Source organism: Notolabrus celidotus, chromosome 7, assembly GCF_009762535.1.
Source record: "Notolabrus celidotus isolate fNotCel1 chromosome 7, fNotCel1.pri, whole genome shotgun sequence".
NCBI classification, from domain to species: domain Eukaryota; kingdom Metazoa; phylum Chordata; class Actinopteri; order Labriformes; family Labridae; genus Notolabrus; species Notolabrus celidotus.
In genome coordinates, this window is record NC_048278.1 from 5,976,255 (window position 1) to 6,001,905 (window position 25,651).

At 42.0% G+C, this 25,651-nt stretch overlaps 1 protein-coding gene across 1 annotated transcript in view; it reads right to left on the bottom strand.

The window, feature by feature from the left end:
* Positions 1–21,450, bottom strand: part of tsc2 (TSC complex subunit 2) — a 36,433-nt gene extending 14,983 nt beyond the window's left edge. The window contains exons 1-27 of the mRNA XM_034687498.1: positions 20,985–21,450; positions 18,010–18,194; positions 17,825–17,911; positions 17,617–17,727; positions 17,376–17,523; positions 17,165–17,282; positions 17,027–17,075; positions 16,096–16,221; positions 15,920–15,993; positions 14,643–14,769; positions 13,787–13,930; positions 13,565–13,702; positions 13,373–13,476; positions 13,113–13,194; positions 12,839–12,994; positions 12,618–12,737; positions 10,620–10,742; positions 10,415–10,521; positions 10,133–10,298; positions 9,157–9,279; positions 8,909–9,043; positions 8,633–8,822; positions 8,382–8,475; positions 8,200–8,302; positions 6,839–6,933; positions 515–676; positions 267–425 (exon numbers count right to left, since the gene is read on the bottom strand). Coding sequence (XP_034543389.1) covers positions 267–425; positions 515–676; positions 6,839–6,933; positions 8,200–8,302; positions 8,382–8,475; positions 8,633–8,822; positions 8,909–9,043; positions 9,157–9,279; positions 10,133–10,298; positions 10,415–10,521; positions 10,620–10,742; positions 12,618–12,737; positions 12,839–12,994; positions 13,113–13,194; positions 13,373–13,476; positions 13,565–13,702; positions 13,787–13,930; positions 14,643–14,769; positions 15,920–15,993; positions 16,096–16,221; positions 17,027–17,075; positions 17,165–17,282; positions 17,376–17,523; positions 17,617–17,727; positions 17,825–17,911; positions 18,010–18,144 — 3,176 coding nt within the window. The 5' untranslated portion in view covers positions 18,145–18,194; positions 20,985–21,450. The remainder of the gene's footprint in view (positions 1–266; positions 426–514; positions 677–6,838; positions 6,934–8,199; positions 8,303–8,381; positions 8,476–8,632; positions 8,823–8,908; positions 9,044–9,156; positions 9,280–10,132; positions 10,299–10,414; positions 10,522–10,619; positions 10,743–12,617; positions 12,738–12,838; positions 12,995–13,112; positions 13,195–13,372; positions 13,477–13,564; positions 13,703–13,786; positions 13,931–14,642; positions 14,770–15,919; positions 15,994–16,095; positions 16,222–17,026; positions 17,076–17,164; positions 17,283–17,375; positions 17,524–17,616; positions 17,728–17,824; positions 17,912–18,009; positions 18,195–20,984) is intronic.
* Between the last annotated feature and the right edge of the window lie 4,201 nt (positions 21,451–25,651).

Consider the following 25,651-nt stretch of genomic DNA (forward strand, 5'->3'; position numbering starts at 1 on the left):
CTGTGGACCAGGATAGCAGTGGTGTGAGGGGCGAGAGAGGGGCGGAGACGATTGATGTAGCGGAGATGGAAATATGCAGACCGGGTTATGTTAATGATGCAAGAGTGAAAAAGATAGTGAGTTGTTGAGGATAACACCCAGCCTGTTGATATATTTCAGGTTTTACTCAAGCAACTGATCAATCATCAGACAGACTCTGGCATCCTTTGTATTTGTAGCAAATATATAAGGACATGTTTCATCATTGACTGTGTGAGAGGCATCACCTTGTCATTTCCCCTCCACCTCCAAGCCGCTCAGCCATGTCCAGGCCCAGCAGCGCTTGGGTTCTGACTCCTCCACTGGTTGTTATCGTCACCAGCTTGTTGCCAACCAGCCAAGTCATGCTGCGACCTCCTGCCAAAAGAAACTCTGCAATGGGAGACCTGAAAGGAACAAAGAGATATGATACCTGTGTCTTTCACATCACCGTTAGGAAGTGCCAACTCCGGGCTGAAAACAGAAGCTTGCCAACCTTTTGGGCAGAGCGGAAAAGTTGGAAAAGACATATCGTGCCATCATGTCCAAACAGGTCTCTGTGAGCTCCAGGTGGACCGTCTTCAGCCCCTCGTCCGCCTGTGTCACCGCGTTTTCATCGGCAGAGCCTAGACTGCATGTGGTGGTTGAGGTGTGCATCCTACAGGAGGAAACAAAGAGTTTAAACAACGGAGAGAAGAGCGGAGCAGGAAGAGGGAGGCACACAGGCTCCAGATTTATAATAACAATGAATCAGTGCACATGGAGACATGCAAGATCTGATGTTCAGACACACAAGGGAACCTCAGAGAAAAAACACCTTTACAAACCAAAATTCATGTTTCACCCATTGTTATTTCACATGCAACGCAAGCATTTACACACACACACACACACACACATGCATCAACATGTGGTTGTGTATATTCAGCAAATGCTTGAAAAAGATAATTGACATTTTCTCAAGCACACCAACAAAAACGCACACACACTGGGACATGGTGTTGTCTGAACTGTGAGACCTCATGTACATCAGATAATAGACTGTGCAGGAGGCAAAAGGTAACTATGGTGTATCGTGTTGTGATGTCAGCTAAATGAAAAGACTGCAGGGTAAAAGCTTTGTGTGACTGTATATGATTAACTGTGAGTTAATCCCTCTGCAGCGGCCAAATCTCATTATCAATATTCACAGTTAAGAGATCGGCACCTCTCTGTATCCACAACAACCATCAGTGACTGCTCGACAGGAAAACAGGATAAAAGCTCCCTTACAAATAATGACATCAGTCTTCATTAAGACAAGAAGATGTAGGTTGTGGATTTCATAAAAAGGAATAAAATGCTGGCAGGATTGGAAGACACGAACACACTAAAAGGAGTGATTTATACAACCACTCTGCTTCCAACTGTGATGTCTCTGCTCAGCACAGTGGGGAGCACACGAGGCAGACAGACTGTTTTCATGCCTCATCCTGAGAAAATCACAAACAACCGGGAGAGTAAAATAAAAGCAATGAATTAAGACTACGAGGGAAGAAAAAAAGAAAGAAGTCCATCTGTTTTAGATGGATCCATCAGTCACTTTTTACTAACAAGGAAAAAAATCTACTGGTATGGAGAGGATTTAAAGTCAGGAATTAGCTTCAGATGCCAATGTTCCATAAATTTACAATATCACCAATTGATTCATGTACATTTACAAATTAGGGATGTAAATTTAAAGTATTTTCTGTGATCAACCTTTGGAAATGTTAACCATCAGTTGTTGATTAATCACTAAAAAAACACGTAAATGTTTTCTGTGTTAAAAACAATGCCAAATGTGTTTTTTCCCCTGGATTAAATGTTCCTTCACGACACAATGTATATAACTGACAGTGTTGAATATCTATGGATCGTATTGAGGTGTTCAAAATCATAAACACACTGAATATCAACGTGTGGAGCAGGCTCATAATCTCCATGGACACACAGTCATAAAAGTGAAGGCTCGGACTTCAACAAGGGAACCGAACAGAAACATATTTCAGACTCACAGTGTCCGGTTTTCTGTAAAATCGAAACCAAAAAAAAAGTGTTCGAGTGAGTTCTTAACAATCAATTAAAAGATACTCAATTAATTGTTGACATCCCTATGTTTACAATTTGTTTTAAATAGGAGGTGTATGTTTTCTGTTTGTTTGGATCCTCATTAGCCTCAACTCCAAAGGATCTTCAAGCAGTCACAAAGTGGTGTTAGGATTTCTGTCTGAGCTGTGCAGAGTCCTTAGTTATTTTATAAGTTACTGAAAGAAATGTCTCACACAAACCAAGTCCCAGGGTGCATATAAAACACAATACTTACCATTTATTCACTGGGTGTGAGTCATTTTTTACTTGAATTCTACCTGAAATGAACTCCAGGCAACATGACCATGAAACACTGCTGAATAAAGCACAGTGTGCCGTATTCACCACTCTTCTATTCTTTTTGTCACGCTGCTTTCTATTCAGCTTTCTTTGATTTATCATCACTTTTCAAACTGAATTTCTAAGACTTTTCACAGCCTTTGATTTTAAGAGACTTTTTTCAAAAAATGTGGCTGTAAATTGATCAAACAAAAAATGTGGTCATGTTGCCTGAAGCAGAGCAAACGTCTACTAAGAAACTGGGGTGTGAGAAAGTAGCAGATCTGCAGCCGTTCAGCAGTTGTAGGCAGGTTAAACAGATCTACACTGCAGTTGTTTAGTCTGATGAAGTTTTATGTTTCATTAAATACTTTAATAATTAGTATTCAGTGTTCTCAAACTTTAAAGGACTGGGCTCTACTGCCATCTCTTGGGCAGATATTATTAATACATCACAGTGGCACATCGACCACGTCCAACAACTGCAATGTTGGATCAAACATCCGTCATTCATTTCAGCACATCAGCCAAGCAGAGACAAGCAGAGAGGTGTGACAAAGAAAAGTCAGGTGTGTGTGTGAAGTGTGTGCAATGGTTGAGTCTGTAATCAAATATCTAAATATTCATATCAGCCCAGCTAGTCCTTGTATCCCACACTAGGAGATTGCCATGGTCATTGCATCACAGTGTGTGTTTTGTTGTGAGTGGAGCAAAAGAAAAGTATGTAGAACAAGCAGACTAGGCAGTCGTGTTGCTGTTGTCCCTGTCACTGGGTGAGGAAGCAGAGGTGCCCTCCCCTCAGGAAAAGGGAGGCAGAGTTGGAGGTCGGGGTTGTTGACAATCAGGATAAGATCCCAGTATTTTGGAACCACATGCTTTGCACCAGTCCCCCCTTGCCATTCATTTGTTGTTAGGCAAATCAAAACCAGTCAGCAATACACCCAGCAAACAGAACAAAAACCAAAAAACTAATCGGAGACAAATAATAATCAATTAAAGATCGACAGCAAACTCGTGTTAGAACAAAAAAGACTCAAACGAAATGTTTTCTGATGTTTCTGAAAACACTGCATGCAAAAGCAAGAAATTAAAAACCTAAAAACAGCACACGTATGATCGCAGCCCAAAACAAACCAAAAAGGTCCACACACAAACCCCCTTCCAGAGCATGCACCACCCGCTCCAGATGTCCCAAAAACCACCCAATGCCGCCAAACGGACCAGCATGACAATGACCTGAACCCCATTAACCATCCCATGGAGGAAGCAACAAGTGTTTGGGTTTGTTTTTTTAGTTTCATTACCGAAAAGGCTCTTGTCTAACCTGCGGACCGCATGTTCCGAGACACTGATGCTGCGGGATCGGAAAGCGTCCATGGCTGACAGGTCCCTCAGCTCTTTAACTGGAGAGCTGCTGCTATTGGCTACCGCTGCTGCCGCCTTCGCCACTTTAGCTGCCCGCAGACTGGGCGGTGATGAATACCCATGGCGAGGAAGAGCGAGGGGGACAGACCCGGGTTGGCGATATGGTGGTAGTGTGCAGTAAGGGGGTGGGTCATCGTGAGGGCGGTGTGGTTTGGGAATGCAGGGGGGAGCGTGTGGTGTGTACAGGTATACCAGGAGACAGCAGGGGTCGTCACCCAAGCACCAGAACAACACGAGCAGGTGACCGAAGGACACACGCCACGCAGGGTACAGAGGGTGGGGTAACAAAGGTCAAAGGGCATGGGTCACAGGAGAAGGGAGGGGCCAGGAGCAAGGTAGGTAGTATCCAGGATGACCATGACCACCCCCCAAAAACCACAACCACAACGCAGCACCCAATCGCAGGAGGCAGGGGAGGAGTCAAATGAAGAATTGAAAGAAAAACAAAACAAGGTGAAAATTAACAGCAGTGAACACTATGAATCAGATTACAGGAGAGCGGAAGAAGAAATAAAGAGGATAAAAAAGGACAAACATCAACTTAAAAAGGAAAACAGACAAGCAGAGGGTCATATAGCTTTGCTACTCATAAAAGAAAATACACACAGAAAGTTTTCAGGAGAGCAACAAAATAAACATTTTTCACACAGCAGGTACATCTCGAAGCCAAGAACTGGTACAGGAAGAGTAAAGTAGTGGGGATGGACTCAGCACAGGCCTGAAATCATGGAGGTTAAAACACAACAAAATAACACACAACTGAAAATGAAATGTTACACCTTTGGGTTGGAGCACTGCAAGTCTTACGTTTAAACACTGTGAAAGCCAATGAAGGGTTTAATTGAACTTGATGGGTTTTGTGTACTTTGCATTTGTGAATGAACTATGATAACAAATCGTTTTGATTTACACTACCAGTCAAAAGTTTGGAAACACCTTCTCATTCAAGGGTTTGTATTTATTTTAATTATTTGAAACACTGTAGATTAATACTGAGGACATCAAAACTATGACAGAACACATATGGATATTTTTACAAAGCAGGTATCAAAGCAAAAGGGGGCTACATTAAAGAGTATAAAATATAAATTATACTTTGGTTTATTTAACACTTTTTTTAATTAAATAATTCCAGCCGGTTTTTCATAGTTTTGATGTCTTCAGTGTGGATTTAATAGTTAAAATAAATAAAACACAGTGAATGAGAAGGTGTGTCCAAACTTTTTACTGGTACTGTATATACACTACCAGTTAAAAGTTTGGAAACACCTTCTCATTCAAAGGTTTGTATTTATTTTAATTATTGTAAACACTGTACATTAACATCCAAACTATGAAAGAACATATATGGAATTATTTAATGAACAACAAAGTGTTAAACAAAGCAGAATATGTTTTATATTTTAGATTCTGTAAAGTAGCCCCCATTTTCCTTCATGACAGCTTTGCACACTCTTGGTATTCTCTCAGTCTGCTTCATGAAGTGGTCTCCTGGAATGGTTTCTAATTAACATGAGCCTTGTCAAGAGTTCATTTGTAGAATGACTTGCCTTCTTAATGTGTTTGAGACCATCAGTTGTGTTGTTCAGAGGTAGGGTTAGTACAAAATGGATAGTCCTATTTGACTACTGTTGTAATCCAGATTATGGCAAAACCAGATTATTTTATAGTGTTGATGTCTTCAGTATTAATCCACAATGTTGAAAATAATTAAAATAAATAAAAACCATTGAATGAGAAGGTGTGTCCAAACTTTTGACTGGTAGTGTACATAAAATCTGACTCGCATTACTTCAACCGGACAGAAGGTAACGAGCAGCACAAAGACAGACCGCTGGATGGATTTCAAGATGGAGCACTGAGAGTGAGAATAAGTCATCAGTTTAAACCGATGTAAGCAAAGACGCTGTGTGTTGTTATAAAAGCTGTTAATAACAACGAGGATGGAGCCAGGTTTTTAAATAAAATAGCAAGGGTTGAGACCTAAATAAAAATGAGGAAATATGAAGAAAAAAAAAGATGCAAAAGGGTCGCACCTTCTAATTTCTTTTACAGAGGAGAAGGAATAAAAGTGTAACTGAAGCTTTGATGAATACTGGGGCAAAAAGACAATAAAAGAAGGGAGGGGAGCAAAGTGATGGATCTCTCAGTCCACTTTGAGAGTTCAGAGTAGTCTCTAAAAATATTCAGAACTTTTTAATGTTATCTTTGAAAGACCCAGACACACGGGGTCATTGAAGAAAAAAAAAGAAGTGTGATGGAGGAAGGGTAGAAGCGTAGAGGCTAAGTTTGTTCTCCTTCCTCTCATGTACACAGATCTGTAATCAGTGACTTTGGATGTCTTTATCGAGCGTTATTAAGTAAAATAAAACACAGACAATGAAAAAAAATTCACACCTGCACAGATGACAATGACACCTTGCTGAGAAGAGCTTCCTTACACCTTTGTGTGAAAGACAGTGTGTATTTCTCTTTTTGTGTATGTAAAGTCTGAAACAACTGTGGCTGTCAACAGTCACCATGGCAAGGTGTGCAGGAGGAAGCAAACCCTGACGGCCTCTCCTCGTGTCACTGCTGTTTATGTACCTATACCTCGGTGATACAAGCTGCGGACAATGTAACACACACCCCTCAACATGTAATACAATCCCCTATAATGCTCTACGCTTTAAACCTCAGAGTTGAGTGAAAACGTCTCCCACCAGGTGAAAACAAACTCTCAGCATCAGCTGCAGCTCTGTTCCCTCAGGATGCTTCATGTTACAGAGGTATTTGTGTTATTTTGTCCGCTCCTTGTAAGTCAGAAATATGAGAAGTAAGTTTTAAATGAGAAACATACAGTGACAAAGATGAGCTAATTTTAAATGTAAAAAAAACACAGTACCAGTCATGCTGAGTCCCCAGTTACCTTTGCAACCCCAACCCTCCGAGACAACAATGGCCACATGGTCAGTGTGTGCTGCTGGTTTCTACGCCAGCACTGGTGCATGTGTGTCAGATGCTTTACCTCTTGGGCCTTTCGTTGAGGCTGGTGCTCCGGGCACGAAACGAACTCTGCTCGTGACCGTCATCGAATGGCAGCAAGGCGTTTGAGCGCAAACCCTGAAAACGGAAGAAGGTTTGAGTTTAAAGACGGAGACGCGAAACTCAAAGAAAGAAACAGACAACTCAGGAAGTGTCTCAACTCAGTGTCTCATGATTTATCAATCAATCAATCTTTATTTGTATAGCGCCAAATCACAACAAACGTTATCTCAAGACGCTTTTACAAACATAGGAGTTCTAGACCACTCTATGTCAATATATATCTAATCTATCAGATTATATATCTAAAAAAGAAATGTTCATTTAAAGTCACTGATGGCCCCTAAGAGGGAATGGAAGAGAGGAGATCAGGTCTGCTGAGTCAGTGAGCTCTTTTAAATCTCTTCTGAAAACATACTTTTATCGTAGAGCCTTTCCGGATTTTATCTGAATTTCGTTTTATTTTATTTCAACCATCTTAAGAAATATATTTTAAAATTATTGTATTCCTCTAAAGTTCTTTTAGGGGAATTTTCTGTCTTTTAAAATATGTTTTATTTCTTCATCTTGACTTGTGTGATTTTATGAACTGCCTGTTTTGTTTTGCTGCCCATGTGAAGCAATTGTAACTTGGTTTTTAAAAAAGTGTTCTACAAATAAACATCACTCTGTCTGTTTAATAGCTGCAGGAGCTACAATCGGGACACGGGGATCTTAGCCCTGCATCAAGACCAGTTTCATTAAGACAAATATAAGTGGCTTTTATGAATCTACATAGGAAGCCTGGCAACTCTAAAGACAACATTTATCATCAAAATGTTAAATGGACTGATCACTCAAAACGCTTCTATATGTCACATTTGACCAGTCACACCACATGCTGCTTTGTAAAGCTCCATCAGATTTGACTAATCCCATACACACCGATGGATTAAGTGTTTTGCCCAAGGACAATTCACGCCGTGTGGACAGCAGGACCCGGGATTGAACCCTCAGCCTTCCGATTGAGAGACGACCGACTCTACCACTGACTCACAGCCGCCCCACAGAGGGCTTCAGGATTCAGGCTAATTTCTTTTCCCTGTTTTCAGTGTCCTGCTGAGTTAATGGAACTGTCCACCAGCTGCATTTGATCACACAACCATGAGAGAGATGACTAACTCTCTGCAGGAAAGATGTTTAATGTTTCCTCTTGATCAGATTGGAAATGCTTCAGTACCATTTGTGGTAGTTGTGAGTTTGTGTGTAAGCTTCTGATTTTAAGTGTTTATGTTTCACTCAAAATAAAAAATGTTAAGTTATAACAAATAAAATAACAGTAGAGGTGAACAAACCAGCACAAACCTTTGTAATGTACTGAACAAAGTCTTTGCGGAAGGGGAGTCTGCAGCGTATGAACCACATGGCGATCACGTGGTGGGCCAGGGACACGATGTACTGGTTAAACCTGACATGTAGGAACAAAAAGGTCAGTGTGTCCATGCATCAGATGATACACATGACTTTGTGTTTATGCGAGTACTTACTTGGAAGGGTTAGTGTAGGGGAGAGAGATGGCAAACACACTGACATACTGCTCAGCGACGAAGTTGGCGTAGAGATGGGGTAGACGCACCAGAGCTATGAAACAGAGTTCAACGAAAACATCAAATTAAAACTCTTATTTTGTTCTCCCTCTGTGACAGAACATGAGACAAACTGACCTTGAAAGTTGGACAAAGGAAGAAAAATTTTAAAGAAAGAGATAAGTGTTTAAGAAAAAGTCTTTGGTGCTTACTGGAGAGGAACTCGAGCATAGGGGATGCCATGGCAACAGTTGCAGAGATGTGGGTGAGCTTGACGATGAGAGCGGGGAGGAGCTTAATCATGATGTCAGGCATTTCCACCGTGCACATTGTAAGAGCTACCACACACTGCTTGGCACAGCGGTAAATGAGTCCGGTCTCAAGGCACTGAACCAGCTCTCTCTGTGGAAGAGAGAGGACGGTGACATCACTCCAGCTGTTTGCATTTAAATGATCACCTTTATAAGTGTGTACTGAGAGGTTTGTACCTGTCTGGACTGCTCCAGGTAGTTATGATAGGAGGTGATGGCTGTGAGGACAGGAACCACTGCCAGCTGAACATCAGTGCGAGAAAACCCCTCTGGAGTTTTCTTCAAGCGCTCCGAGATCAGTCGATCAGTCACCTTCAAACACAAACAAAAAATCTCACATGAGGATATTTGCTCAAGTGCACACATGCAAACTCACGTGTGTGTTTGCCTCTTGGTACAGATTTGTGTGTGTGTCTTTGTACTACCATGCAGCAGAGTGTGGAACAGAGCTGATCCAAGCTACACGGTGATGTGAGCAGCAGAACTTTATACTGCAGCGTCCACGGCAGCTTGTCGAGCACAAGCTTCAGCACCTTCCAATCCGTTTCCTAAAAGCAGAAAATACATGTTTAATGTCTTGAAAGATTGAAGGAGCTTCATTGATATCATGTGGGCAAAGTGCATCTAAAGGCGTTTTTCAACCGGAGGGACTTAACTGCGGAACTATGTGCGTTTCGACCGGTGGACCCAGGGTCTAAATTTAGTTCAGGGGTAGATAATCTCCCCCCTAAAAAGCCCCTGCTAGTGGGGTAGTTCTTTTCAAAGGTCCCGGGACTTTCTGGGGGGCAGGGCCAGCAATGCTGAACGTGTCTGATTGGTATATTAACCGCAGTGTTTTTATTCCGCCCGTCATCCACAATAACATCACACACATCTGTGATTCACTTGATTTCTCTTTCTTTCATTAGTTTTATTTGTTCTATCTTTTTTGTATGTGTGTGTACTTTTCAAAAGAAGAAGCTGTAACAGTAGTCTTCTCTCAGCCCACCATGAATGCGTCTCTACCGGTGTTCCGGTTTTAAAAGTGACCCTGTAAACTGGAGTCCTTCAGCTGAACGTGTCAGTGTTTGTGGAGTTTACACAGCTGTTGAAACACAGAGGGAGTTCCTGGGAATGTAAACTAGTTTAGTTTTTATTAAGATTTCAAAATATCCTCCAGTCTCCAGTTAACAGGGTCGCTGTTTAAACCAAAACATCAGCCGATCTCTGCCACAGCTTTTTGAGTTAAAAAGGATTTTAAAGCCGTGTTGAAACGTCTTTGCTACTCGCACTTATCTCCTCTCATGTGTTGATTCAGTGAATCCATCGGTGAGGAAATATAGTACGATCTAAGACAGCACCAGCTGAGTCTCAGTTTTTCCAGTGCCAATAGAGTAATTGTGTATTTGTATCTGTTCGTACCATCTTGAGGCACTGCAGGAGGACACTGAAGGCAGGGGCATAGGGCAGGTAGGCTGAGCGTGATGAGGCTGCTGAAGCAGAAGGAGCAGCAGGGGGAGCGGGGCTGCCAGCAGGAGGAGATGTTGAACCAGCAGGTTTCTTTTCACTGACACGCTTCTCTGGCTCACTGGAACAACAAAATTAACAACTCAGTTAACTCAGCTGGACTGAAGTAAGTAAAATAGATAAAATGTAAGAGCTGTGGAAAAAGTTGTGTGTGTGTGTGTGTGTGTGTCTCCTCACCCGGTGTCACAGTAGCAATAAGGGCTGAACCTAATGGCCCGATCTTTATTGGGGACTCCGAGACGATGGAGTGAGTCTGCTCGCATCATCAGAAAGAAGTCAAACACCTGAAGGAGGGAATAAAAGAAAGAAGAACAAGAGGTCAACAGTCTTTTACAACACAAATTAAATAAGAGATACAGAAAGAATCATGAACCCCTCCTACCTGGAGTCTAATACTGGAGGCAATAGCTGAGCAGTACTTGTTCTTGTAGTGAAGCTGCAGGTGGCTGATCAGCAGCTCGTACACACGACTCGCATGAGTGGCTGGTAGGCTGTAGAGTTTGCTCTGAGAGGAGAGAGAAAGACAGAAGTTTGTCACCAGGTTCTTTAAACTCTGTGTGAACTGCAGCACAAATAACTGTAATGCTTCTTTTCCCCCAAAGTAGAAACTCAGAATCGCCAGGTTAGAGGATAAAAGTCTAAACATGTTAATTAATACGATCAAAATAAAAAATACAGACAATACAAACCATAAGCGTATATTATGTTAAACAGGAGCTGAGCTCAGTATTGCCAACTGAGCCACTTTGTCTCTTTATCTCTTTGTCTCTAGCAACTCTTTTTCAAAAAGCGACTGGTGACAAATCTAGTGACTTTTTCTGGTGTTAATGGAGACTTTTGGAGACTGACGTGATAGCATGTATTGCTCTTAATTTACTCAACAAGCAGTGGATGCTGCTGTGAGTCCCTCCTAGCTGCATTCAGAGCAGGAGGCGTTCACCCCTCAGCATTCAGACTGCAAACGTATCTTGCATGTACGAAGACACCACTGGCTGATCCTGCCTACTGTCTCTTTTGGGTCCTTTTAGATAGTTAATGTAGAGTATATACTAGGGATAGACCTATTATCGACCAGGCCGATTATCGGTGCCAATATTCTGCATTTTGACGCATTTCGTCATTAGCCTTTTTTTTAAAAATCTGACGGCCGATAAGAGATCGATTTAAAACTGGTTCATTTTGGCTCAAAATTCACTAAATCACTTGGCAGAAATTACACCGTCTGCAGAAACCGTAGCCTAGCTTGCATTCCATTTCTCCTGCAGTTTCTCATTACAGGAGAAGAGCTGAGCGGCATCCGTTGTGGCCCCTACAATTACTAGTGATTTAAAACTCATACAATCCCACTGAAAAACACTGAAATACCCCCATAAAACAAAGGTATGTGAAAAATTAACATTTCAGTTATACTGACATTTTGGAAAACTTAATTTACTGTAGAAAACATTAGGGAGCTTTTTATTTGTTTAAGTTTTAACTTTATAAGACATGCTGCTTAGCCTGGGAACTCCCTGCACTGTTTATTAGAATTTAAAACAAAGATGTCTATCGTCTAAGACAAAAAAAAAAACTCAAATCTGAAAAGCTGTTTAAGAAACATATGCTTAAAGGCATTTAAAGGAAGTTAAGTGTTGGACTTTGTATTATTCAAAATTTTGATGCCTATATTTCCTCTTTTACTGCAAATTAATATCAGCTCCAAATATCGGTTATCGGCCTCCTTGACTACTTAATCATCGGTATTGGTATCGGCCCTGAAAAAACATATCGGTCTATCTCTATTGTATACAATAAACATCTTGTAAATGTTATGGTTGAGAAATGTAATGTTTTACTTTGATTTGTTGTAGGCTCAAAAGTGTAGTTATAAACATATTTAGAGTGATTTTTAACCTCTTTTTGTCTCTCCCTCAACGTTACACGTCTCTCCTACTACAATTACAATTATGCAAATGAAGTGATGACATAATTTAGCAACCTCTAGCAACCTTTAGGACAGGCAATAGCTACTGTCCTCATTGAGGAGTTGGCAACACTGGCTGAGCTGTTATTTTAATGGATGTTTATTATAAGGACAGTCAATACATCAAAACAAGAAGAGCTCACACTTTTAAATATCATGTGTTTATGACATTTGGAGGCATATGAACCTCTTTTTTAAATCTGTCATCAGTTTTTAAGATGGAATCAGATTAGTGACCACTATCAGTTATGTTGTTTAAAGCATCAGTTAAGCTGTTTATAACTTCTAACATATTTATTTTGTTTCTTTGTGCAGGTTGCTGATTTAAGAAGTCAATAACATCAAATTGATATTCTGAAGATAAACATATTCTTTGATCCGTCCTCAATCAGGCCTTCAATACCACAGAGTTTGTACCTGCAGAATCTCCAGCAGGCCCAGTATAGCAGTCCTGACGTCCTCCATTGGAGATTCTGCTGTGGGGTCTCTCTCAGAAACCTCCAGGGGCCCTGAACACACCAAAGAGCGGCTAGACACCTAAACAGAGAAGAAAACAAACACTGACTTTGTATCATCAAGGCCAGGATGAACACACCATTTATTGGGAGGTGAAAAGCAGGAGAACATCGACTCTTTACCCGCTCAATGATGTCCAGCAGGCTGGTGAAGTGGTGTGTGTTGCAGCCCTCAGCCAGGTCCACCAGCAGCTGGGTGGCCTGTTTCCTGACTGCCAGGTCCCGGTCTTCAGCTATTCCACTGAGCTGGGGGATCACGACCATTTCTATCAACTCATCCTTGAATACATCGACGAGGAGAAAACAAGACCAAGGGTTTAATTATGAGGAGTGTCAGGGACAATACTAACCTCATGTAATTCAATGCGTATGTGTGTGTTCATGTGTGTGTAAGAACCTCGTAAAGTTGACGGTTGGTACTGAGAACAAAGGACAGGATATGAAGCACTTTAATCCTTATCACGCTGCGAGTCTCATTTCTTTCAGAGCAGAGAGAGACAGAGAGAGAGAGAGAGAGAGAGAGAGAGAGAGAGAGAGAGAGAGAGAGGAGATAAAGGAAGTGAGGTGATGACTTCAAGAGAGTGACAGACGGATGATTCAGAAACATGTTTACTGAAGGGTCTGATGTAATTGCCTTCATCTCTGTGTGCGCTCTACCTGAAAAATTTCTCCATGAGGCGGTGCAGGCTCTGGATCCAGCCATCCTTGGCAGGCTGAATAGACTGAGCCCTGTACGAGATGAGGGTCAGCACTGAAGCATCCTGACACACAGGCACACATAAGAGAACGATTAGAGGAGTAGCAGTGGAGTGAAAGAAGATCAAAATGAAAACACTGGAAAGAGCTTACAGGTCGTTTGTCGGCACATTTCTCCACCAGACAGAAGAACTTCTCTGTGGAGCCGTGATAACCGTTCTGCTCGTACAGCTCCTCCACTGTCGTCAACAGCTCATAGACGATGGCCTTCAGCTCTGCACTTCCTATCATCTGTGAAGACATGAGACGGGTCATTTGGTGAGACGGGAAGATGAAGCTCATGATGTGTGAGTGTGTGCCTGTGTATGTGTGTACCTGGATCTGTTGCAGCAGCCGCTCTATGATTCCCAGCAGAATGTCCCAGGTGACCACCTGCAGCTCTTTGCCGTACTTCTTGATCAGTCTGGTGATGGAGAGGACGATCTCATAGGACACCACCTCATTGGCACACGACATGGCCTGTTTGTGGAGGTCAGACAGAAACAATCATTACAATCCAACTTAAATACTTGCCTGCATGCCCGTGTTATTCATTACTTTGTTTGAATTATTAAAGGTTATAGGCCGGGAGCCAGGCCCAGCACGCAGGATGGTTTTTGCTACCTTTTTTTTTACTAGTATTTCCAGTTAGCCTATACCTTGAGCCATCACAAGATGATAATGAGCACTCTCAACTCGGGGCCGTTTGGTTGTGAGGGGCCAAAAACCCCTTTTTTGAAAAATGCTCCTGGCATGATAATTTAAATCTAGAAAATAAGGTGTTAAAATTGTATTCTTCAACATCCAAGTATAACATTCGGCATAGAGTATCCTGACACATAGGGGAAAGTGGAAAAATAAGATTCTGGTGCTTGCTGATTTTAGATTTTAAAATATCAGCCACAAAATACACAACAAGACTATAAAAATAGCATCTGTTGGATGAAACTCCATGCGTAAAGCTCATTTTTTAACATTATATGGTCAATGTCACGGCCTCATTTGTATTTAAAAAAACTGCCCAACTTTGTAAGCTTCAATTTGAGCTCTAGATGGCCTCTGTATCTTAAATATTACATTTCCTGTGGCCATAAATACTTCACCGTTGCCATGCTAATATAAACACTAAACTTTATCAGACAGCTGATGGCTTCTCTGTGCATACACTGTTCTGTATGTTTGTTCATGTTACCTTGTAGAAAGATGGCAGAACGAGTGTGGGTGTATTCTTCAGGGCGGGCAGTCTGTGTGCACCCCAAAGTGCCATCCCGACAAAGAACACAGCTCCTCTCAGCAGCGGTGCATCCTCCATGTACACCCTGGTGGAGAGAGACACGTATCAAAAAAAATTTACAAAGCCCTTAAAAATCAGGCACCGTCGTATCTTAAAGAGCTCATAGTGCCCTATTACCCCTCTAGAACACTATGCTCCCAACATGCAGGCTTACTAGTTATACCTAAATTCTCTAAAAGTAGTATGGGAGGTAGAACCTTCAGTTATCAGGCCCCTCATATTTTGAATCATCTACCAGTCAGGGTCCAGGAGGCAGACACCCTCTCCACTTTTAAGAGTAGCCTTAAAACTTTCCTTTTTGATAAAGCTTATAATTAAAGCTGGCTCAGGCTTGGACCAGCTTTTGTTATGCTGCTATAGGCCTAGACTACCAGGGGAACTGGCACACTAACACACTGGGATCCTAGCTCACCCCCTTCCCCCCAACCCCCTCATCACTTACTTTAACTCTGCCTGTCCCATTAAAATTACTAACCATAGACCTTTCTGGAGTCCCTGAGCTCCATTGTCTCGTAGATTCCTCTGAGCTGCCGTAGACGTCCTCCTGCTGCAAACGTACTGGACTCCAGCTGATACGGACGTACTGCACTTCAGCGGCAACAGCTTCTACTACTCGTCTCATCACTATAACCTCTCTCTCTAACTCCCCTCTATCTGTCTTTCCAGACCCAACTCAGTCGAGGCATGATGGCTGTCTAACATGAGTCTGGTTCTGCTCGAGGTTTCTGCCTGTTAAAAGGAAGTTTTTCCTCACCACTGTAACTAGCTAAATACTGCGATGTGCAATGCTCATGGTGGATTAAGGTGGGGTCAGACTGAGTCTTACCCTGTCTTGAAGTTGGGTCTCTGTTCATAATTTGACATAGGGTGGTCTAGACCTCCTATGTTTGTAAAAGCGTCCTGAGATAACGTTTGTTGTGATTTGGCGCTATACAAATAAAGATTGATTGATGGATGGATGGATGGATGGATGGATTGATTGATTGATTGATTGATTGATTGATTGATTGATTGATTGATTGATTGATTGATTGATTGATTGATTGATTGATTGATTGATTGATTGATTGATTGATTGATAGAGTATCAGGAGAATCACATCCCTGGGACAACAACACTTTATATGTCCAGTTATAAACACAGGTAAAGAACTATGTGTGACATGGGGACAATACCTCTCCTCCATTATACGGCACATGGTGTAAATGGCGCTGTGGCCGAGGTGAGTCCCCAAAACCTTCCTCATCAACTGGAGCAGCAAAACGACAAAGCGCAAACAACAGAGAACAGGATTAGGAGTTAGGACTTCACAGATGAAGGGGAGACAGTGTGGGTCTGTCAATTCTCTCACTTTCCAGCAGGATTCACAAAACTCCTTCACGTTGACGGTGCGACAGAGTGTGATGATGAAGACGGTGAGAGAGTCGGAGGGCAGGCAGTTGTAACACACCACTGCATCCAGAACTTGAAGTGCCACCTGAACGAATCATAAAAACATTTAAATACAGATAAAAGTTGGACATAAGGTAGTAGATCAGCAACTTGAAGAGACTGGTGTTGAATATAAACCTCTGTGTGACTTAGTTTCATGATTCCATGATCATCACTGGTAGATAAAAATACATCTTTATGCATTAGGAGAAGTAAGTTCTTAACAAACCTCTTACACCATGCTGCCATGTCAGCATTTAAAACAAAGCTTCACACACTGATCCTGACTTCGATATGTTCTCATCTGTTTTATGTATTTTGGCAGACGTACAGTAACCCTGCTGTTTTTCTGTCATTGATTATAAAACACAATGTCTAAGTAATTGTTAATTAGTGAATGTGATGTCCCGTCTTCATGGGAACTGTCCTGAAGTACTTTACATTTTGCATGTTTCAGAATCTTAAAATAATTGCTGAATTTAAAATATTACTGCGCATCAAAGTCACAGATCCATTAGTCTTCTTTGAACATGAAATAAGCAGAAAAGCACTTTATAAAAGTGAAGTGTGGTAATTAATCTTTCAACTTCTACATGAACATGAAGGTTTTCCTGTACAAACTGTATTTGTAGCAGTGATTTTAAAGGTTTGTTGATATTTCCGGCCTCAGATTGACTCACTGATGTGTCTGAAAACAACATCAGGAAGGAGCAGTCAGCACGTTCCGCTGAATGCTAATGAGATGTTCAAACAAAAGATATTTGATTGTGCTCCTTTGCATTTGGAATCAGGTTACACAGCAGTTTCTCTCGCCTCAGTTTAACAGAATCTGGAACGAAGTAATCACAAACCTCAATATCTGTTGACGATGTTGTCCTGTTGCACAGGAGACAGATTTTTCTGCAAACAAAAACAAGCAAAAGTGTATTTTTACAACATTTCCTGCATAGAAAAAAAAGTTTTATTGTCTGTCTGTTTTTCTGACTTACTGAACCATGATGGAGACATTTTGGTCAAGGTAGCAGCTGTTGAACTTCACCAGATTTACGAGAACATTCAGAAAATCTGAGGCGAGTCCGATTTCCATCCACAGGAGGACAAACCGTGCTGCAGGAAGAAGTGGAATACATCATCTGTTTGTTTGTTGTTATAATGAACATGGTAAACTAGTGAAGCACACAGTGACAACGTGTGTGTTACCTATGTCCTCTTCCAGGTACGTGATGTCTTTGCCATTCTCCGTCAACGCTTTAAAGACCTCCAGCCTGTCCGAGATGTCCTCATTACAAGGCTGGTAATCCCTGATCACTTTAAAGAAGTAGGCTCTCAGAGGGCCAAGACGCTCACCCTTCACAAAACAGGTTAAAACAAAGACTTCATAAGATGAATGCAGCTTTATTAACAGTCTTTGTGCCTGTGTGTGTGTATTATGCCTTTATACCTGTCCCTGAATAATGGCCCTCAGCAGCAGCAGGACAGCATGCCTGGCCTCAGGCGGCTGCTCTGGAGCCAGCATGTCCTCCACCGCCTTCCACACTGCCTCCACTGCATGCTAAATAAAGAATACACATGTGCACATGTATATTTTGTTAAACACAAAAGATTAAATCAATGGCAAATCAAAATTATAAAACCAGGAGAGGACTCACCTCCTCAAATTTTTTGGTTTTGGCGAGATCGCAGACATGATTCATCACACGCACACGGTTGCTTAAGCCATTGTCCGGATGGAGCTCCTGAAAAACATCAAGGCCATGACACGATGTAAATCATGATGATAAAACAATTTAAAGTTTGAATGTTAATGCAATGATGCTTAGTCTCTTCTGCACACCTTTAGAATGTCGGTGGTTATTATCAACTCGGACAGCTTAGTCTCACTCTGCTTGCTCGGTGGCCGAGGAGGTCCCAGGCCAAAGATAGCTTTGACTTTGTCTTTCACACTCTCTTTGGACGGTTGTTTATTCATGGCTCAATCTGGACGAGTGATGGAGAGCTCAGTCAGGGACTGATCATCACCTAGAGGAGGGGGACACACATTTAAGAAACTTTTCAAAACAGTTTGGATTATGAGAAAGCGAAAAAACAAACAGCTAAAGACGAGAGAGAGCAGCAGAGTTATACGATAGGGACTTGATTGAAGACAATAAGTTGGATTATGATTGTAAAACATACTTGCTCATTAAAGTCATAATCAAATACAATTTTTAGACAGTCTATGGTTATAATATAATATAATTACTCACACGATGTTGCCTGAACAGTAAAAGTTACCTAAAAGGGTAACTTTATGTGGATGTCTTTGCATGTTTATACGTGTCATAGACTGTATAAAATATGGATGTAGTCTCTGTGACGTCATCCATCTGTTTCTGAAGCGCTGTCTTGAGGCCAATCGTCGGTGGGAGTCATATTGCTGCTGTCAAGCAATTGTGACGTAAAGAGGCGGGCTTTTAGCCTCCTCGCCAATAGCTAGGCTGTTTCCGAAATCGCCTACTGTACTAGCAGTTCGTACTGATATGTCCAAAATTCAGTATGTAGTAAGTAGTATGTGAACAAGAGCAAAATCTGCAGTAAGCCAAAACTCCCCGGATGTCTACTGATACAGGAAAATATCTAAGTATTCATCGAACCAGTCTGCCTCGCGTACTGTTTCCCATAATGCACAGCGCTCGTTCCGCTTTTTCTTTTTCCTCATTTTTTAACGGGAGGACATCCGTTTTTGGGTGCTGTGAAAATTATTAAATTCCATATAAACCACTTCCTAACTTTTTAAATCATAAATGGATGTTAAATAAGCATTTTATTTATCGGCTTCGCCGTTGTTTACTTCCGCTTTCCGAAACCGGAAATCCAGCGAAATCTGGCTCAGCATGCTGCATGACAGATCGGACAGAACAGTCATACTACAGACTAAATTCAAACGCAGTATTTAGTAGGCAATACCTACTGCCTACTACATTAGTAAGTAGTATCAGGGTTCCCACTCTTTTCCAGAGATCATTTTCCAGGACATTTCCAGGACATTTCCAGGACATTTCCAGGACATTTTCATTGATGATCAAGCTGGTATGACAGTCTAAATTTAGTTCCTAATTCAGTTCCTAAATAGTCTAATATGTTCCTCTCAGTGGAAGTCTACATTGAAGACATGCAGTCTATGGCTATCTATGAAATCATCTCTTACATGCTTAAAAATTATGGCAAATTGATTACAGAATAATGCAACCACAGATGTACAGCACTTTACTTTATTAGTGCAACCACGTAACAATGATGGGCAACTCTCATCTCATCTTTTCTCAAAAAATATAAAATGAGCTAAGAAAAAAACAAAAGAGCCAGCAAAGAAATCTGGAAGCTGCCTTACTGAAATAAATAAATACTAATAATAATCAGAGGATCAGTGCTTAAATTGACCTAAATAGAACTGAATGACTAAAATGGCCACAAATGTTGAATGTGGATATGTTTTTTTTAACCTTGTTAGATCGCACACAGTCATGTTGGAATACTTTTCCAGGACAATCTGTGATTTTCCAGGACATTTTACTTTTTCTCCCATTTTCCAGGTGTTTTCCAGTACTGGAAAACTGGTCAACTGTTCTCCAGGTTTTCCAGTTTTTCCAGGACGCGTGGGAACCCTAAGTATGTAGCAGGCCGTTTCGGAAACAGCCCTAGTGTTCCCGCCTGTCAATCAAGTCAGCTGTGCCTCTCATTGGAAGACTCAGAATCTCAATAGCTTCAAAATTGCTGCGTTACAAAAAAATTCACCCTCTGTACAGTGTGTGCCGAGCGAGAAATGAGCTATCCAGACTACACTTGTCTTTTGTACCAGGCTGTAAACATGTTTATTTCTGCTGTAAAGATCGGCTTCTTTGAATTGGTGTGTATGTGGTTTCTGGTACTTCTGGAGCCAGCCTCAAGCGGATCCTCGATGAACTGCAGTTTTTAACACTTCTGCATTGGACTCATATTTTTAGACCGGAGGTTGCCGCTTGATATGTATGCATGAATGTACTTGTGTATGCATATGTATGTTGATATGTGTGTGTATGTATATTTCTATATATATTTTCTTGGTTGCTGATTTTTACATGGCTTCTATGTTGTGGAGGGAAGTGTTAATTGTTGATGCAGACCAAAATCAATCTACCCTAAAAGAAAGTTTGCACAAAAGCACTCTGGGGCAACTTATTTATTATCTTATCAATGGTAAGTTACCTTGCCAGATACGGTAATCTTGATTTCTATGTTGCATGTTTTCTACTAAAGCTCTGTCTGTTGGTGGCAGCAGAACACTACCTTTGAATTGACACCAAAATGTTTATAACACCATGCCTGGCTACATCTAGAAACACTCAGAAGTGGATGTTTTAGTATGCTTTAGATGTAATTTCGATACAAAGAGCCAAGCTCAATACTATTCTTAAGTGAAAATGTGAGTCCCAGTCTGTCAATGAGTAAACACGGGGGGTGGGGGGTGGGGGGTTTGGAGAATTTGCTGTCATGTGGACTTGTCAGAGACAGAGGGGAGGGGAGGTGAGCAGACAGACAACCACTGTTCTGTTTCATTTCAACAACAACAACCAGCACGACATCAGTGCAGCAAAGCCTCATATCACACCTAATCATATCTGTGAGCTTTAGATAATACACGTGTTTTACATCCAGAGAAATGAACAACAACGCAGCTGAACCGTTAGCTAGGTTTTCCACAGGCTAGCATTCCTGTGTGGCATTCAAGGTCTGGTAGCTAAAAAAAAACAACACTACCCCCTCCTCCACATCCCCCCTCTTCCTCCTCACCTTGACACGTTCAGCTTCAGTCAGTCACTGCTTCGTCCATACGTCGCAAACGCAGTCTTCTGCGTGTGTGCATTCATATATCGATGGACTTGCTACAGTTTTCGTCCAAGCTCAGTCCTCGACTGTCCAACCGGATGACACAGTAAAGCTCTGGCAGAGGCACTTCCTACAAAAACACGTTTATTGTACGCGCTGATGGGAAATGTAGTTCCAAGCAAGCCAAACTTAAACTACACTGAAGCCGTTGGTGTACACCTATTTTTTACAGTCTATGGTGTACACCAGACTTGTACGCATCTTCAGGAGCTGTCACGTTTTCAGGGATAACTTCTCCATTATTGAATAGTCTTTTCTTCAATACAAAATACAAACTTTACACAACGGGTTGGCCAATTAAGCAACTAGCTACCTAAACATGCTAGCGCGGATGAAGTTGGTTTCATGTTGGAGTAGGAAGTTGCGATGTCCAGCCACTAGGTGGAGCTTTAAAGCTTTTTTAACCCTCCTGTTTCTGGGGTTGTGCACACCGAAAATAACAGCAACATTTCTCCACGTTTGTCTCCAAAACGTCATAAAAATGTAGAGTGAATTTTTAAAAGTCACTCAGGAACATTTGTAATCTTTTTTACATTTAATTTTGTGGTACTGTGGTGGTGTGAACACTTGAATGTGTTTATTGCATGTGTTATGTCAATTGAATTCAAAGTTTGTGCAAATTGTTTAGCACTGTTTGGAGCCCATCTGTATGATTGGTTCAGATTGTACAGCTTACTGGGTCGTTCCTTAATACTATATCTCATGTGTTTTTTCAAGTATGTATTAATCTGGCTGTGATCTGAGAGGGTGGTTTGTGTTTGAACAGTGAAAGCACTAAATGAGGAGGGATCCATGTCTGAGATGGCACAGTCAACAACACTTGTCCCAAGAGCCGAACTATAAGTGAAACGTCCCAAACTGTCTCCTCTGATCCTACCACAGGCCGCAGGCCCTGCAGAGGTTCATTAACTCTTTCCCATTTCTGTTCATGGTTTTGTCAGGGTTGTTGTAGGTGTGGGGGTTAAATGGGATTAGTTGAATATATACACTGCTCAAAAGAATAAAGGGAACACTTAAACAACCCATCCTAGATCATGATTAATGAAATATTCCAGTTGAAAATCTTTATTCATTACAAAGTGGATTGTGTTGAGAACCAAATAACATAAAAATGATCAATGGAAATCAAAATCATTAACCCATGGAGATCTGGATTCAGAATCATACTCAAAATCAAAGTGGAAAATCAGATCACAGGCTGATCCAACTTCTATGGAAATTCCTCAAGACAATTTAAAATGAGGCTCAGTAGTGTGTGTGGCCTCCACGTGCCTGTATGCACTCCCTACAATGTCTGGGCATGCTCCTGATGAGACAACGGATGTTCTCCTGAGGGATCTCCTCCCAGACCTGGATCAGGGCATCAATCACCTCCTGGACAGTCTGTGGTGCGACGTGGCGTAGGTGGATGGCATGAGACATGATGCCCCAGAGTTGCTCTATTGGATTCAGGTCTGGGGAACAGGCAGGCCAGTCCATAACACCAATGCCTTCATCATGCAGGAACCGCTGACACACTCCAGCTACATGAGGTTGGGCATTGTCATGCATCAGAAGGGACCCAGGACCCACTGCACCAGCATATGGTCTTACAATGGGTCTGATGATCTCACCCCGGTACCTAATGACAGTCAGGGTACCTCTGGCTAGCACATGGAGGTCTGTGCAGCCGTCCAAGGTTATGCCTCGCCAAACCATCACTGACCCACCGCCAAACCGGTCATGCTGGAGGATGTTGCAGGCAGTAGAACGTTCTCCACGGCGTCTCCAGACTCTGTCACGTCTGTCACATGCGCTCAGTGTGAACCTGCTCTCATCCGTGAAGAGCACAGGGCGCCAATGGTGAATCTGCCAATCCTGGTGTTCTCTGGCAAATGCCAATCGGCATGCACGGTGTTGGGCTGTGAGTACAGGCCCCACTTGTGGACGTCTGGCCCTCATACCACCCTCATGGAGTCTGTTTCTCACAGTTTGAGCAGAAACATGCACATTAGTGGTCTGCTGGAGGTCATTTTGTAGGGCTCTGGCGGTGCTCCTCCTGTTCCTCCTTGCACAAACGAGCAGATAGCGCTCCTGCTGCTGGGTTGTTGTCCTCCTATGGCCCCATCCAGGTCTCCTGGTGTACTGGCCTGTCTCCTGGTATCTCCTCCATGCTCTTGACACTGTGCTGGGAGACACAGCAAACCTTCTTGCCACAGAGCGCATTGATGTGCCACCCTGGATGAGCTGCACTACCTGAGCAACTTCTGTGGGTTGCAGACACCGCCGCATGCTACCTCTAGTGGTGAGGGCACTGGTGAAATGCAAAAGTGACCAAAAATCCGGCAGAAAGGATGAGAACAGCAAAATGGTCTGTGACCTCCACCTGCAGAACCATTCCTTTACAGGGGTTGTCTTGCTAATTGCTTCTCATTTCTACCTGTTGTCTGTTCAATTTGCACAACAGCAGGTGTAGTTGATTCACAATCAGTGTTGCTTCCTAACTTGACAGGTTGATATTACAGAAGTGTGACTGATTTGGAGTTACATAGTAATTTTTAAGTGTTCCCTTTATTTTTTGAGCAGTATGTATGTTTTATTAACACAAGTAGCTCTGCACAGTGGTGTTACGCTACACTGAGGGAGCAGAGGTGCAGAAAGTCCAGAAAAAGAAGACAATTTCTACAGAGCGGATGAAAGCTGGAAACCAGTTCTCGTGGTAGCTCCTGCCATGCCCCAATCACATCCTTTACACTACAAAGAACATTTCATCACAGGAGCTCCTCCAGGATCAATTGACACCTCCACCAGATCTGGCTGGATCAACGAAGACACCTTTGCTGAGTTCCTTGAACATCTGGCTCAGTACACCAACTGCTCCTCTGACTGTCCAATGCTGCTTCTACTCCATCCAGCTTTCTATCGGACAACATTTTCTCAGTTTTCCATCAGATATGGAGGCCCTCACTTTTGGAACAGTTTACCTGGTCATATAACAAGTAACACAAATTTCAACTCATAAAAGAAACAAACCATACACTTTCTATTAGGTGAGTTAAGAAATACAATATGATAATATTTTTTAATGCATATTTACTAACACATAAATTCCCTACTTTCCTAACTTATACATTTATATTCTGTTCTTTTGTGTTTTGTTTGTTTTTTAACTATCCCTTCTTTTCCTTTCATCATTGTTTTAAATATTATCCCTCTTATTCATCTTTTTTTGTTTTGTATGTAGATATTCTGTTTCTAAAATGAGGCCATGAGGCCCTCATTTCCCTGAGGGCATTGGATATAGCAAAGAGAGACACCCCACACGTCTCATCGCCTGCAGCCTTTGGACAAGAGTGTGTATGGTCCATTTAAGACCTATTACAACAGAGCTCTTGATGGTTAGATGAGATCAGACCCGGGGAAAAGAGGGTTTAGACATTGCATTGTTAAACACAAAGCCGAAATTTGCCATTACACACCCTCTTGATATCTGCAGACATTCAGATTTTTGCCAATTGACTTTATATCTTGATATTTCTGAAAATGACTCTGTGGAAGTAATCACAAGACCAAAATCAAACTGCGTGAGATCTTTATGTGGAATGAAGAGTAACACCATGGCTGAACGTCCTGTACAGCAAGAAAACATCAAACACACACAAACAGCAGTAGAAGACGGTCGAGCGTCTCCGCAGGGCTCTGAAGAAACCATCCTGTGCTACAAACCAAGAAAGAAAACTGTGACGAGAGGGTTCAGAATCATCGAGGCCCCCCCGCTTGGTCAGGGGCAGCTCTGCCTCTGGAGGACCGGGTTCTGCGGGGGGCACCGGCTCACTGGTCGATTCACTCTGGCAGATCAGCGTGGCTCGGCTCCTTGGAGTCCTGTCCAATCAGATAAGAGTCTCACATGGAACGGAACAGAGCAGATCCAGTGGAAGTAAACACATTGACTAGAATAGAAACCTATCAGATCCAGTGCCATGAAGGATCAGAGACGGACTGGGAATGGATCTGCTTGAATTTGGCTTTCAGCCTGCTTGACACGTTGATGCTCAGTGCTTAACATTTTGTACGCCTCAATGTGACTCGTAGATATTAAACATGGTCAGTTCTAAACATTTGTCGATTTAGGGGGGGAAAAACGCATCTGGTGTTGTTTCTGACATGGAAAACATCGAAGTTACCTTTATGGTTATTTGATAATTGATCAATCACGGAGAATCCTCAAGAGTGACATCCCTCATATATCTAGCTGTGTTCTAGACATCATGATGTCTAGACTTCCTAAACCTCCTTTCTGAATACACAACCCTGCCCTGGTGCAGATACCTGCAGCAGACCAAGGGTGTGAAACATACCTTAGGGGGCATTTCTCAGGTATAAATGTTTAATATATTTATATATATATTTTATATTTTAGAAATGTGACCCCATGTTAGGGGTCTTTCTTCATTGTAACCGCTCGGGTGTTGACTGACCTTTTCTTTGCAAAGAACATAAAACCTTGTCGCTTCTCAGGAGAGTGGAGGACTGGCCCTCCCAAATATGGAATTATATAATGAAGAATTTGAGATGACAAAGCTTGTAAGACA